This window comes from Brachyistius frenatus, unplaced genomic scaffold, assembly GCF_029030835.1.
Source record: "Brachyistius frenatus isolate BFR_SWC_R1_liver_20210118 unplaced genomic scaffold, ASM2903083v1 Contig_168, whole genome shotgun sequence".
In the NCBI taxonomy this organism is placed as follows: domain Eukaryota; kingdom Metazoa; phylum Chordata; class Actinopteri; family Embiotocidae; genus Brachyistius; species Brachyistius frenatus.
The window spans coordinates 402309-417775 of record NW_027210767.1 but is presented as its reverse complement, the minus strand read 5'-3'; the positions used below and the strand labels follow the sequence as shown (position 1 = coordinate 417775).

The 15467-nt window shown below is 42.1% G+C and overlaps 1 protein-coding gene across 1 annotated transcript in view; it reads left to right on the top strand.

Annotated features, from left to right (window-relative positions):
• Positions 1 to 276: 276 nt before the first annotated feature.
• The window catches only part of kcnh5b (potassium voltage-gated channel, subfamily H (eag-related), member 5b), a 93527-nt gene continuing 78336 nt past the window's right edge, over positions 277 to 15467 (top strand). Inside the window, exons 1-4 of the mRNA XM_069717077.1 lie at positions 277 to 509; positions 8905 to 9028; positions 12392 to 12498; positions 13704 to 13832. Coding sequence (XP_069573178.1) covers positions 437 to 509; positions 8905 to 9028; positions 12392 to 12498; positions 13704 to 13832 — 433 coding nt within the window. The 5' untranslated portion in view covers positions 277 to 436. The remainder of the gene's footprint in view (positions 510 to 8904; positions 9029 to 12391; positions 12499 to 13703; positions 13833 to 15467) is intronic.

Here is a 15467-nt window from a genome sequence, read left to right as displayed (position 1 = left end):
GTCAGTTTTTCCGGAAACAGGCAGAACAAAACAAATGTCTGACACCAAAATCTGATTTGTTTTTTTTAATGTTTTGATGTTTGTTTCTGGGCTACTAAAGATATAAATAAATAATGCCCAATCAAAGTAAACTGTTGAATTTATAACTGCGTGTTAGAAATTATTATTGAAAGATACAGTTTAATACACAGACATGAAACATATCGAAGAACGTCATTATTTTGAGGACCGAGCCTCCCTCCACACGCATGCGTCCTGCTGCTCCGGGCAGGCAGCTGAATGCAGCGCCGCCGCTGTGGCTCAGTGCGCCTCGAGCAGCCAGAGCGCACGGTTACAATGAGCTTCTCCATCGGTCCGACTGAGAGCCAGCGTCCGAACCGAGCTCCGAGCCGCAGACACACCGCCGCCGACACCAGCTACGCCCGCCCGCAGCAGGATGCCCGGGGGAAAGAGAGGGCTTGTGGCACCGCAGAACACTTTTCTGGAGAACATCGTCCGGCGTTCAAGTGGTGAGTCCGCGCGTCGGAGCGAGGCTGGTTCTGGGTTTGGTTTCAACCAGGCGGCTTGGACCCGGACTTTACTGGAATACTGTGTTTTCTCATTTATCAGTGCGACCAGGGTCTTGGAGGATTTAACCCATGAAGTCACTTTACACCCGCATTTATTTGGAGTTTATTCCCTTTTTCTAAGGCTGCGTGAACGTTTTATACATCACAATAAGCAGCGTTAAAGTCAAAGCGGGACTGTTTCTACCAGAAGAACACCGATTAGCTGCTTTGAGGAAAGAATTGATTTCATTTTTGTTGATGTTGGCTGTTGTTCTACTAAAGATGCTCACTGGGAGGCACAGTTGATATTCCCTGCTGACTTTTCTAGATTTTAAATTATGTAAATTTTCTCCCCAAAAGATGGAAGATCATGCCAGACCAAAATGTATTATTATTAGGAGATAAAAAGTTTATTTTGGTCATTAACTCGTTTTATTTATTTTCATAAACACTGACATCTGATCAATTTTTACGCTTAATTTCTTCTTGATATTATTATTATTATTAGGCAAGTTGTTTCCATGAGGAAGGAAACAAATCTGTTTTTGGATGCTGCGTAGAGCTGCGTTTTTTTTTTGTGGATGTGTAAAGGGATCTGCTAGGGTAAATATTAAGTCTGCTTGTTTTATCATCGTCTAAATGTGCTCAGTATTATTCAGCTTTATGATTGGTGTTGTTGTTGTTGTTTTTTTTGTTTTCCGTGAGCAGCTCCTATTGTATTTTTTTTTCTCCATCGTCTTCAGAAACTGCGCCTGGACTTGGCACCGGCCTGAAACTGCGCTCTCTCTATTAGACTGATTGCTTTGCTCTATTTTCCCAGAAAAGGCAGCGGACTGATTGTCCGGAGTGGAAGTCGGTGTTGTGGACGGGGGGGGGTTCAGGCAGGTGGAGATGAGGTGGAGAGGTCCAGAAATCTGGTTCTGTCAGGAGGAGCCTCCGGACTGTTGACTGCAGGGCTTCAGCTCCAGTTGGAGAAACATTTATTGTAGTTGATATAGTGCAGAAGATGTCCTGGTTGTTCTGAAACTGTTCAGTGCCCATAGGTTCAAGGTCAAAGGTCACCATGACCCCACGAAGCATAACACAACTCGATGATCTATGTGGCAATTATGACCAAATTTCACACCGCTATCTAATAGGACGAAAAGATAAAGTGATGACGGTTTACATCCCAAAGGTCAACTTCACAGTGACAACATATTGTCTGTCTATTATTCAGCACCATAACTGAGGAGCAGATTTGTGACCATATTTAACGTGCGGTCGGATACGGAATCGATGACGCTAATCTTTGGTGTCCAACGTGAAACTGTTCGTATATCTCTGTGCTGTCGAGTTGAAGCTGTGTGAAGCATCCACGTTTTAGAATTTGTAACTTCTTTGCAGCAACATCCACATTTGAAGCATCTTCTGCTGTTATGGCTTTAACTTTGTTCTATCACAATAAGGTTGTTTTTTTTGTGTGGACATTTTCCCAGTTTTTATTAATGTTAAACTCAACATCTTTTGGCGTTTTTAATGATAACGAGCGATTGGAACATCTTAGACTTCAAGATATAATGAGGGACATTTGGTTTTCTGACTGTGAAAAAGTTCCGTTTCATCAAATTACTTAAAATCAACAACTGACCACGAGATATATAAAGACAGTTCAGGACTTAAAGTGAAACAACATGATGCAGAATGTGTCATAGTTGATTTTTGTTGTTGTTGTCTTTAGTTCAATAATATAAGAGTTAACCTGCTGCTTTTGGGGCCCCGTCTAGTCTTTCTTAAAGATTTTGTCGGTAGGACGTTGACTTGCAGCACACTCTGTAGATACGTTCTATATTTCACCTGATTTTTCATTTTGCTGTCAATTAAATTTGAAAGTAAAACCTCTCACGTAGCCGATCAGAGAATCACCCGACAATCAAAGCTGTTAACACCAGAATAATCTCATTACTGGGTTTCTTCAGAGACGCGAAGTCCCTCTGTGACTCTTTAATGTTTCTTCAGAGAGCTTCTGTTGGTATCTGCGTTGGTTGTGATGAAAGCGGAGAGCAGGAAAGGTCAAGATGATTCCAGGTTGTTGGGTTTTTTTGTGCGTGTGTTGAATTAGTCTTAGTCAGCTGTTTAATTTCAAAGGTCACAGAGGAGAAAGCAGCTGTGAGGTTTTAGGCTTGAAAAAAAAAAAAAAAAAAAAAAGATGCATTTAAAATTCCCTCGTGTGCTGAAAAATGACTTCGGTAATTGTTTGGAAAGAGGAGTGGAGAACAGATGAGGCTCGTATTGTTCTGGATTGTTCCACGTTAAAGGTGTGACCCTCTCACACTTCACCCATAATACCACTTTGTAATCGGTTCAGTAAGAGAGGTGAGTATGACAGAAAGACTTTTAATTTGATGGAAAGTTTCCTTAAAACCAAACAGTTGAATGAATGAAATATAGAAAAGGGATTTTTTTTTTGTGTGTTCTTGCCACTCGTGGGAGTGTAAAGTTTCTCCTGTGGGAGGAGCCGGAAAAAAGACTCGTTGGAGATGATAGACAGTGGACGAGAGCAGTGACGAAAGTCTGTAGTGAAAATTACCAGGTTTTTTTCTGTGTGGTCACGATGAAAGCATTTATGGTTTGACCTGTATATTAGTCAATTAATTTGCATGAAAGTTTAGGGAGCTCTCGTGTAAGGCAGCTGTCATGTCGGTTTGCTCCCACACAGACTAGATTTCTCTGGAACTTAAGATCTGCATAAATAAATTCAAAACACGAGTTGAGAAGTTTTTACTTATGGAAATAAGTCAGTGATGTTCATATTGCAGGCTAGAGCTGCCACAAGACTTCCCGTGTTCACGGAATAAACCTTCAATCAGCTCATGAAATCAAAATCTAATGCAAAGCTGCTGTAAAACATCATATTGTTGATTCGATATCTGAACCAATCGGCTGTTGGATCAGCGGAACGTTTCCCATAATGCCCCGATGTTGTGGAAAGCAGCAGCTAGCGCCACCTTGAGGTTATCATTGCTACTACTGATTCGGTGCAGGCCTGTCTCATCACAAATTTGCGTATTGCAACCTATTGCATAAATGTTGGACTTGTTTCCATTAATCTATGTAAAAACATCTGGATTAACCTCTGAATGTAGCTCCTCAACCCTCCTCGCTCACTGGATTTGACCCGACTTCTTTCTCTTTTCCCGAAAAAGTGACACAAAGCTTGATGTGCGCTCTCTGCTCAAGTTTCAGGTCCATGTGCACATTTACCAGTGGTCACATGAACGTGTGTAACTCGGGTGCTGATGATGATCAACATATGCAACTTGGAATACTTACTCACGAAGGTTATTGCTTCCTCCTGCTCCGTGCATATCACTGTGCTACGTTTCAGCGCAACGGGAACAGCTGCAGAACTTTTTGATTGCACCTTGTATGTGGTCCCATGACTATTAGAAGGTGGTTTAATAACACCGATTTTTGTATTTTATTAAAGTCAGATATCACCCGGTCAGTGACGTCCACCGCTGTTGTAACAGTGATTTTTCCCCCCCCCTCGTTATGGAGAACATTTTTATTACAGTTAATATTTCTTCTTCTCCCATCAGAGGGCCGACCGGTGAAATCAATGGAATACGGCGTTGTGAGCTTTTAGGCATCAGTCTGTAAAACCTGCCCGAGAGCTGCTGACGGCGCGTCAGCCACTCATCCGCTTGTGTTTCACTGCAGAAATGTTTTAGTCTTTTCATAGTTTCACCAGGTTTTCTTTTTTCCCCTCCTCCCTGCTTTCAGGGAAGCACTCCCTTCCTGTAATGTTTTTGGGCATGAACACAGTCACATTTGATTTGCTCTTACAGCATCTTTCACTGACCTACTATTTTTATTTATTTAATTTTTTGGGGGGAGGAGAGGAGGTGCTCTGAATCATTAACTGCCATTCTTACTACTACAGTATTTCTGGCAAGCGATGAAGGGAACTTTCAGCAGCTTTGCATGTTTTAGCTCCTCAAGTACACATTGTATATACTTTGCATGATGTTGCAGCACGTCTCTGACATTTCATACACAGCAGACGTAGAGTCAACTTCATACCAGCCTGTTTAAAAACAAATGACTTGCAAGAATTGAACATTACCGGAGATGCTCCAGGTTATCTGCTGCCGTGCAATGACTGACATCTTTTCTTGGATGTTTGGATGTAGAAAGGAGAGTTTGCAATTACTTGCATATGTTGGGTTTTCAAGTTTTGAGGATGATGGTTTTAAGCCGAGGTCCAATATAGTGTACATTTTCAACAAATCCCTATTCCTAAATGACAGATCGGGTGTTGTGACCTTACCGTACCCCGGTTGTCATGGTAACAATGGGATGATGCAGTTGCAGTTCCATGATGTTTAGGCAGATATCATGGTTTCGGTTTGAATAAACACGTTAGCTACGCAAGTTACCTAACAAACGTTAGTTTTGAATGACTTTGACTTGTTATTTATCGCGGGACACAAACAGCGTCTTGGTCACAATACATGTAAATATCGGCCGTATTCAGCAGCCTGTACATGAAGCTCAAAGTTTTTCTGTGCAATAAGACATTATTAACCCCTTAAGCCAATTGGGGGCCGGGGACTAAACCATTATTAAAATATGGACATATATACTAATATTTACACATCTGAACAAATCTCACAAGTGTTCCCTTTATAATTAAAAATATATCTTTTTTTAAATTATTTTTTATTGTGGTTGCAGAGATATATCCTTTTTGCAATTTTCGAGCAGAAGCCTAAAAAGTAGGTTTGTTTTTAAAGGGTTAATGCACACTGTCATTTCACTGAAGTTAAAACGGATGTGAACCCAATTTAGTTTAGAGTCAAAATCTCAAAGACTGTTGTTTTGTTCTCTTTAGCGACGCCTGTGGCGATAAGCAGCAATTGCAGCTGTGTTGCTGGACTTTACTTCCCCCAAAGAGTGTGACGGTTCTTTTTTCTTTAGATTTGCATTTGGTTTTAAAGTTTCGTCTGCAATTATTTTTTTGTTCGCCATAGTAACCGTTTACTCACAATGCTAACAGAGACAGAACAAAACAGTACACCTCTTCTTCTTCTTTTTGTTCTTGTTCTACCTCTACTACTTCTTCTTCTTCTTCTTGCGCCCCCTTCACACACAAGTAAGCTGAAGAGCAAGAGTGTTGTCATTCACTTTGTTCTCAGCTCTTAAATATGTACAAAGTTACCATAATTAATGGTCAAGTTGCAGAAACAAGACCTCTGTCTTCCTTTAATCAAGCGATACCGAGGTTTCACTGCCATAGATTCTGTTATGTGTCTGTCAGCTGGTCTCCATCTAAAACATGCAGTATCGTGGAGACTGGCTGACAGCACTGTGACGTATCTATGAGCTTTGGAGCTAATTGTTAAACACTCAAAAGCGCATGTATTGTTCTCCCTAGCGGCCAAGCTATCACCATGCAGAATATATCAACTGAATAATTAATATCTGTGTGGTTATGAAAGGGAGAGCGAAAGAGCAACAAGTTGCAGGTGGTAATTCCTCCCCCCCCCCCCCCCCCCTACACTGTTGTTTATTTCTCCTGCTCGGCTGGAGCTGCTGGGACTAAACAGTGTGGCTGATGGAGAGGTAAATGATTAAGTCGCTGCAGGGGACTGGGATCATTTTTGTTAATAAGGTGACGCCCACCTCATCCTCTTCATCATCAGCCTGCAGACTGTCTCATGCTGCATGAATCTATCCTCTTTTTGTAGGCTAACAAGTGCGGCCGGCTTCAGATCAAGTCAGTGGGACTCAACTACTTTTGGTTGTTCAATTCAGTTTGTTTATAATGTAAAATCAAAGAGGAAATGGTGGGGAGCCGTTTACATTTAGTAGAAGTCAACATTTATCTGCAGTTATTTTTATATTTTGAAAACTACTTCAGCTGTTTCTTATTTTACATATTTTGTTACTTTTGCCTAAAAATTGCTGCTGTGCAGCTGTTTTCACTCGTAGCTGCGTTGTCGTGTTTTTGTCGGCCTACATGTTCAGAGTAAACTATGAATTCGTGACCTTAGATCATGAACATAATCTGACCTCAAGGCCCATTTACCAGCTTTTTCTGAAACTTTGAACCACATCGCGTTTGTGTTGAGATCAAGAAATCCCAGTAGATACAGTAGACATTTACTTCTCCTGGAATAAGGTCATAAAACACCAAAGTATAAGAAAATACATCAGCACACAGACGCTAATGGAGCAGGAGCTAGTAAGAAGGGGGCGGGGCTTCATCTATAAGCAGGCGGAGCTCTGAACAGGCCGTAACAAACATGGCTGCCCCTGGATCAGATGAGGAAGCTGAATCTTGAGCCTTTTATGTCTTTTATATGTTTGTGTGTTGGTATATCATGTATATATATATATATATTCATTCAGGTAGAGCAGGGGTGTCAAACTCATTTTAGTTAAGGGGCCACATACTGCCCACTTTGATCTCAAGTGGGCCAGACCAGTAAAATCATAGCATAATAACGACAATATTTCTCTTTGTTTAAATCATTGGTGAAGGTTTTTAGATGATAAACCCTATTTTAAGGTCTTTCTACAATAAACTAGAAACATAAAGACCAAAAACTCAGACATCGCATTTACGCTGTTTTTAAAGCAATTACTGGATCGATTAAAAAAAAAAAACAAAAACGTTTGTACTCATAAACCTCCATTTTCTCATAGAAATGCAATTTATGTCTTTCTGTAATTTTCACACTTAGTAAAGTCATCCGGCGCGCCGAGCTGGACCCCCTGGCGGGCCAGATCCGGCCCGCAGGCCATATGTTTGACACCCCTGAGGTAGAGGGAATAATATCTTCCAGATTTGATCACCTACAAAGTGTAATTGATTCTGGCTTCCGCAGCTCGATTACAACCGACTGACAGTAAACTGTAAAGAATCATTTGTGCTCACGACATCAGCATCTCCAGTTGGTAAAAAAAAAAAAAAAAGGTCATCGTGTGGGAGAAACGACTTTTTGCTGAAAATCCAGATTGGCTGGAATGAAAAGGAGAGAGCAGAAAGGTCGAGATGATTTAAAGCAACTGTCTTGAAGTTGGTCTTAGTCAGCTCTTTACTCCAAAGGGCACACAAGAGGCTGCAGCTTTCAAAGATCACTTCAGAGGTTTTGAAGCCTGTCTTACTCTCATATGCACCGCGTGTACGTTCAGGGAGCCGCTGCTCGCTGTAATCGTTCCTCCTCATATCGACTGCGCGACTTCTCTCTGAGAACATCTTTTTAGCAGTTTCTTCTTCTGTCTTTATAAAAAAAAAAAAAAAAATTCAAGAATCAATTTAAAGTTAGATTGGATACTTTTCTTCTTTTTTCTTAACTCTGAAATGCCCAAAATATTTCCTGTGAGGAACCAAAAATGGATTTGTGTGAAGTGCCAAAAATAAATATTTACGTTATGTGAAATTACATTAAATTTCATTAAAATAAAAAATATATTTGACTGAAAAACAGCTCTGTGTCTGTTCTGTGCCTCAATGTCTCATCTTGATTGACAGCTCGGTCAGTGTTCAGGACACACTAACAGCACCTGACCATCAGCCTGAGAGAAATAGAATATCATAATTCTTCTTAGATTAGATGACCAATGTATTTGAATAGAAATAGAAAATCTTAACAGTACTATACTGTACATTGTTTTAAAACTCTACGTAATAATAATAATAATAATAAGAGCTTGTTAAATGCCGTGGAGGACCAAACAAATAAGGCGGGCCCAAAACTTGGCTGTTGTGTTTAAACTGAACAAAATTAAATTGATTGATTTTTAGATCAAAGTAAACCAGCAGTTTTAAACGACCACGAGAGGAAACGGTGTCCGTGTTCACGTCTTGCCTCGCCTCCGTGTGAGAAGTACACGCATGCAAGAGCAGAGTCTGAGAAGGAGGTCACGTGACAAGTACAAAGAGTGATGAAGGAAGACTCGGGGCAGTTGGCTGGATCAAACCCAGGACATTTTCTCACCTAAATGGGGTGAAATGTGACACTGACACGGCGCCCTGCTGTGGACTGACGGGGGTATTTCACACTTTGGTGTGATGCTGGATTTTTTTTTTTTTTAACAGGTATGACATACTGGGTCGGCATTTTGAAAGAAAAGATGCGGTTTTGACGTCCCCGAACCAGAAAGTCTCCTTGAAATGATTTCCATGAGGACCACTAACGGAACTTGACGAAGCCCGTCAGTCTCAAAATCAGTCAATTTCTCTCTCTATTAGTTTACATCTTAAGTGGTTGAAAGCTGTTCTCTGCAGAAACTTTGCAGCCTTTTAAGTGTTTTTCATGTCTGATGCTGTGACTGCAGCTGACAGATCTTTTCTTCTTCTGTGCAGAGACCAGCTTTCTCCTGGGAAACGCCCAGATCGTGGAGTGGCCTGTAGTTTACAGCAATGACGGATTCTGCAAACTGTCTGGCTTCCACAGGGCAGAGGTCATGCAGAAGAGCAGCACATGCAGGTAAAAGGCCCGATTTTTCTCTTCGTATTTTGTCTTTGAACTCTCAAACATTGTAAATCTGCAGTAATATCCGTGTATAACGAGGTGCTATCGGTCCCAGTGTGGTAATGGTGCTGTAATCCACTCGCAGTGCAACTGTTTGCATTACATTTCACCTTTACATTTGCGCACACTTTCCTGCTGAATGTATAACAGGCACACGTCTTATTTAGCGTCAAGGTTGATGCGTTTGTAATGTTTTAAATGCTTCAGAGAAAGTGGGACTCATTAAAAGCAATGTATTTATCCAACCACATCGGAGTTGCTACGATTCGTCGCCGTCCCTTTCAAACTTCTCTATTCATCTATTTATATAGATTTTTAATCTAAGTGCAAGAAAGAGAGAAGATTACAAACTGCCGATTGTTTCGGACCTGCCTGATTCTGTCCTGCCGTATTGATCAGTAAAAAACAACAACAACAAAATAAACGCGTCAGGAGACCCATCTTCGTTTAGCGCTCCAGAGCCGCTCTGATATCATGCTCAGAAAAGTGTGGAGCTCAGCAGAGTCACTCCTTCAAAGCAAGACCATTTTCATTTTTGTCAGAGAGAGAGAGAGAGAGAGAGAGAGAGAGGGGGTGATGGGTTCGGGGTAGAGAGGGCGAGGGGGTGGCACACCATTCAGTGAGCCTCTGAAATGAATCCAATTTGGAGCTGCCAGTGAGAGCTCGGCCCGGTCCAGCTCGAGGACGGCATCCTGCTCGTCTGTCAGTCAGGGCGTTTTAAAATCCGACTCCAAAGGGCGACTCCTCTCCCATCTGACCGAAGGGGGAGGGAGGAGATTGGGAGGGGTGGAGGGGGGGAGGGGGTGACGGCCCTTGACTTGCCAGCAGCCTAAAAAAGTGAGTGAGACGGGAGACATTTATCCGTCCACTCCCCCGGCTGCTCCGGGCCGAGGAGGACCACCGAGACTGACAATGTGTTCGGATGTGACGTGACGCGGAGAAGATGGAGGAGCCCGCTGAGAGCTTTAAACTCACAGGCTGCTGCCAGAGTGGTGGACGACAGCAGCCTGGTAATGAGGTCCAGTGTTTAAAAGGAGGTCATTTTTTGATACCCTGTAAAAGACCTTGTGACGGGGTGTATCGACATTTTATATATAAAAAAAACCTTCAGCCGGTCACCATAGAGCGTATACGAAAGGTGAACGTAGCATCCAGGTCCGACAAAACAAGGCCAATGCGGAAGTGTCTTAAGATGCAATACTACAATGGGGCACTAGAGGCTCCAAAAAAAAAAAACTCTGGCTCCACAGATTCCCATTGAACTTCTCTCATTGAAATTCAAATTCAATCAATTTTTTCCACGAGTTATTTTGGGTGTTGTTAGCTTACGTCGCTCTTTCTTATTAGCATTTTCCTGTTAATGCAGGTCGTGTTTCCATGGGGACAGAAGCGGTATTTGATGAAGTCACACCCATAAGGACCTTTTTCATTGTACAGTGAACCCTCGTTTATCGCGGGGGTTACGTTCCAAATAGAGACCGTGATAGGTGAAATCCGTGAAGTAATAACCTTTTTTTTTTTTTACAATTATTATACAATGAAATACTCCATAATACATTGAAACCAAAGAACAAAACCTTTTTACAGGCCCAAGCATTTGTTTAACAAATAAAAGTACTGTATAAATGTTTTTTTTTTACAAATAACTACTGTACTGTAAAATAATAATTTTAATCATCAATACGAACTGAAGGCTTCAAATTGCTGAGATCGGCACCGCCCCACTGCGACCCGAGTCATTAAATTAGAACGGGAGAAAATGAAAAATGATTATGAAAACAAATACAAAGTACAGTAGGACAAATAGTGACTCGTGTATTTCACTGCTCTTCTGACTGAGCCGCTGCATCCTGACTCCGCTCTGCAGCGGTTCTTTCTTCTAAAGCCGGCGGTGCAGGTGTGGTTTTTCGAGAGAAGAACATAGTTATCGGTAGTTGTTGTCGCTCTTTTTTCTTCTGGGCAAAAAGATTCTTATAAACCGACATGCCACCATCGATTATTTTTAATTTGGCAAGCTGTTTTACGTACGTGTACATATTAAACCGCAACGTTATTGACAAACAGGTAGAGAAGAAGCGGAGAGACTGTTTAGCCAATCAGAATGCAGAACACAATGCACGATGCAAATCCGTGAAGCAGCGAGACCGTGAAAGGTGAACCGCGTTATAGCGAGGGGTCACTGTATATCCAATGTTAGATATAGCTGGAAGATAAAAAGAACATTTCAGCTGCATTCAAGTTCAAACCAACAGGCAGACTTCGGGTCTGAAAAGTGAAGGCTTGCAGTGCCGCTGAGGGCCACTAGGGGCTGGCTCCCAAAAACCTCGAGCTCCAATAGACTCCCATTCAAAGAGCATTAATCTTCTCTCATCAAGTCAACGTCACGTCCACGCTGGCTGCTGACGCTGAAGTTTAATTCAAACATCTTGTAATGTGAAGAAAGGCTCTTCATCAGACACTTTTTGCATTTACACCATCAGAATACTTTTTTTTGTTTTGTTTCGGTCCTACAAGAATCTAACGGCCCAGAAAACAATCACAATATTTCAGGGAAGTTGTCTGATTGTTGTTGATGATTATGACAAAAAAATACTGAAAAATAAGTGTTGCACATTTATACGGCAGCATGAACGCAACCGTTTGCTTTAGAATATTCAACAAAAACTACTATTTTACTCCGGCTTGTTGTCCATTTGATCTTTTGTAACTTCTACACAGCTGAGGTCTTTCTCCCGAGACCAAGTCGGTTACATTTATAAACCGACATAAGCCAAAACAAGTGCTGCTCAACATCGAACACAATTAAAACGATCAGATAGACTATCAACATTTAAGTCTTCGAAGGCAAAATAAACAATTAAGTGAAAGAAAATAACGACAATTAAGTTCCACACGTAACGACTAACGGTGTCATATTTATATTAGAATTAACCGTTTCTTTGCACAGCTCTGTGTTCATTAGTTCTTGAAGACACTGCGGCTGCGGGAACAGAAAGTCATCACTCTGGGTAATTATATTAACGCAGATTAAAATGTCCTCAGAACCTCTCAGGATTAATCACAACCATGCCAGGAAATGCAGGCTGCACCGATCCAAGTCTTTCACCGTGCGCTCAGTTCATCCATCGCCAGCAGTGCAAAAAAAACCCCCCAAAAACCCCCAAAACATCACGGCACCGCTACATACATGATCTACTGTGACACGGAGGGGGGGGGAAGCTGCCGAGGGTCAAGTCACTATTGATCGCTGCTGTCTCTCAAACTGCCCGTTTCCTTATTTTATTTAATTAAAAAATTTTTTTTTTTTTTTTTTTGCAGTTTTATGTACGGAGAGCTGACGGACAAGAAGAACATCGACAAAGTCAGGCAGACGTTCGACAACTATGAGTCCAACTGCTTCGAAATCCTGCTGTACAGGAAGAACAGTGAGCTGCCCATTGAACTTCTATCACGTTTGTTGTTTAATTGTGTTTGAGGTGGGAAAGATTTACACCACGTCTTAATATGTTAAACCAGATAATAGAAATGTAACTCGTAACTGATGTTAAATACTGGATCAGCACAGCGGACTAAGTGTGCAGACGAAAAATGTTCCCGTCTCTCTGAGAATTGATCGCCCATGAGGGCAGAGTGTGAGGGGAGGATGATGACGAGGCAGGGAGGAAGAAAGAGTATAAAGATCAATTTTAAAGTGGCAGAAATGTGCTGACAAATCGGGAGAGCGGGGTCCTCGTCGGGGGCTCGACGAGACGACGACAGCGAATCAACTTTCTTGGAAGTTTCGCCTGCCCTGAAAGTTCGCGCGGAGGTAATAACGTCCCCCCCCCCCCCCCAAAAAAAAGCTAAGCTGGTTCGAGGCTCGTCTGTGCAGGAAGAACAGCGAGTTCCTTCGCATGTTTAACGTTCAGAATCAAACCATTCTGCACAAAGACAATCGGGTTCGTAAGGTGACTTTAAAAAGTGGAAGTGAGATTTTTGAGTGAGAATATCGGACATAAAATAGGATTATGATATTATGGCACACATAAAGTGTTGCACTTGGACTGGAATTATTCTACATCCAGCGATAAGTTTAATGATCTTATTGCAGGATATTAGGTGTGCGTGGTTTTGGGGAAACAAAGAGTCTAGTGGTCCGAGTTTGAAATGACTTGTGTCGCCTTCAGAGAGCAGCTAGGTGGTGTGAAAACCGATCCGCTTCGGTTTTAATTGACTGACATGTTTCTTCTTTGGTTTACAAGGCCAGAACATCTTTTTAGAGGTTTCGAGATCCTTGAAAGTTTTTCATTATTTCCAGTTTTACATGAAAACACGACAGATATATATATATTTTTTTAGTTTAATGTGAAGACCCCGCTCACATTTTAGGAGCTGATGTCGATCAAGAGACGTAACTGGGGGTTATTGCTTCCTCCTGCTTCATGTACATCACTCTGCTAAATTCAGTCCACGTGCAACAGAAATGGTCTCAGTCAAAGTCTTTGGTTATTATTCATGTGAAAATCCTGACACAGTCGGCTGTTCAGATGGTACATTTAATGAGTACATTTGTGATGACAAGTCATTGAGAATTCACTGCTTTCCTCTTGTCTTCCATCCTCTTTTGGCTTGTTGACATGCTCGGCCGCAGGAAGTCCGGTGTGGTTCTACATGCAAGTGGCTCCCATCAGGAACGAGAACGACAAGGTGGTTCTGTTCCTCTGCACGTTTAAGGACATCACGCTGTTCAAGCAGCCCATCGAGGACGAGACCACCAAAGGTGAGTGTTTCCTCTGCAGCCGCATCGTTGAAGGTTATTTTTGGTTGTTTTATTTTTAGATAATTCACAGCAGAATGTTGTTGTTTTTTTTGTGTTTTTTTTTCAAGCTGAGAGAAGAAACGATGAGCGGCAGAAAGTCTTTGGTGCGTTTAAAAAGCGGAAATTTTACGGTGCGTTCGGCTTCGTGTAGCAGAGAGGGAGTCGTGACAACATGACTGTATGGAGTTTAAAGCTTCTGATTGGACACATAATTATGTGTCTTCATCCTCCTCTTCCTTAAACAGCTTCTTTTTCTTCCGCTCTCGTCATCTTCATTAATATTTTAACTTTTACACATTTTTCTTCCTTTCGTCCTATTTTTTTTTCTCGTCAGTTTCTGTCACCTTCATCTTTGAATCCTCTTTTATATTTCCCCTGACGTTTTTGTGATTTTTAATTAATTAATTTATTTTTGCTCTGGTCACCACCAGTTTGGTCCAGACTGGAATTTTTTGAAACAACAAAAGGAGGTTGACATTTGTGGTTTTGAGGAAGGATGGCCATGACTCTGGGTTTTTTAATTCATGTTCCTCAGAGGATAAATTGTAATAGCTTTGGTTCTCTGGCTTCTCCTCCAGCGCCATCATCTAATTATCTCCAAAACTAATGATGTTGCCATTTTCTCCTTCTCGCGCATCATCTTCTGCGTTGATATTTCATTTCGGACTTCTTATCGTCTTTGTTGCTCGTCACTTTTTATGCCCTCTTTTCTCTTCTTTCCCTGCATAGTTTTTAACTCCATCTTCTCTTCCTTTATTGTTGTCCTTCCTCATCATCTTTTTATCTCCTTTCACTCTTCCTCTCGTCTCTCTGCTTCTTCTCTTGTCCTTCCTCTCGCACCGAGACATCTCCGAACATTCGAGCTGCGCTACATTTCTTCTTCTTTTTTTTTCTTCTCCTCTTTTATTTCATCCCAAGCTGTGGCTGAATAAAACCCGAAACAAGTCGCGCCTCGTTTCCTGCGATGCCGGAGTGTCTCCAGCTGTCAGGTTGGGTTTGAGGAGGTTGTGTTGCTGTCAGGAGACGCAGGAGATGTGGGTGGCGGTGTCGTCCTCTGTGCCCTGACTGATGCACGGTGTCAGCTTCCCGCCCAGGGAATCGGCCGGGGCCTGCGCTGAGCGGGCGTGTTTGCCCTTTGACGAGCGCCCCCCCTCAACCTCCCCCTCTCACCCACAACCCCCTTTTTTTTTTAATGCACACGCACATGTACACACGCGTGCACACGCTGCAGCGCCGGCCCGCCTCCCACCCGCCGCTGCAGGGATCCGTCGTGTGATTTGTTTTGTTCATTCGTTCATGTTCATTATGTGTGCCCAGCGACACGTGAAAAACATGGGTCGAACATGCCATTAGAGGCCGAGCGGAACAAATACTGTCACGTCAGTGTGCCGACGTCTCCGTGATTCACCGTGGCTGCCGAGACAAACTTCAGGTTTACTTCTGCGATCAGACGCTCGCTGTCCAAGACTCCACCTTGTCCAAAAGTTTGCTGAAAGAATGAATATTTTACAGGTGGAAATAAATTATTTTCAGACAAAGATGGTTACTTCATAGATATATTTTGCACTTAAACATTTCAGCTAAATTTACTTGTAA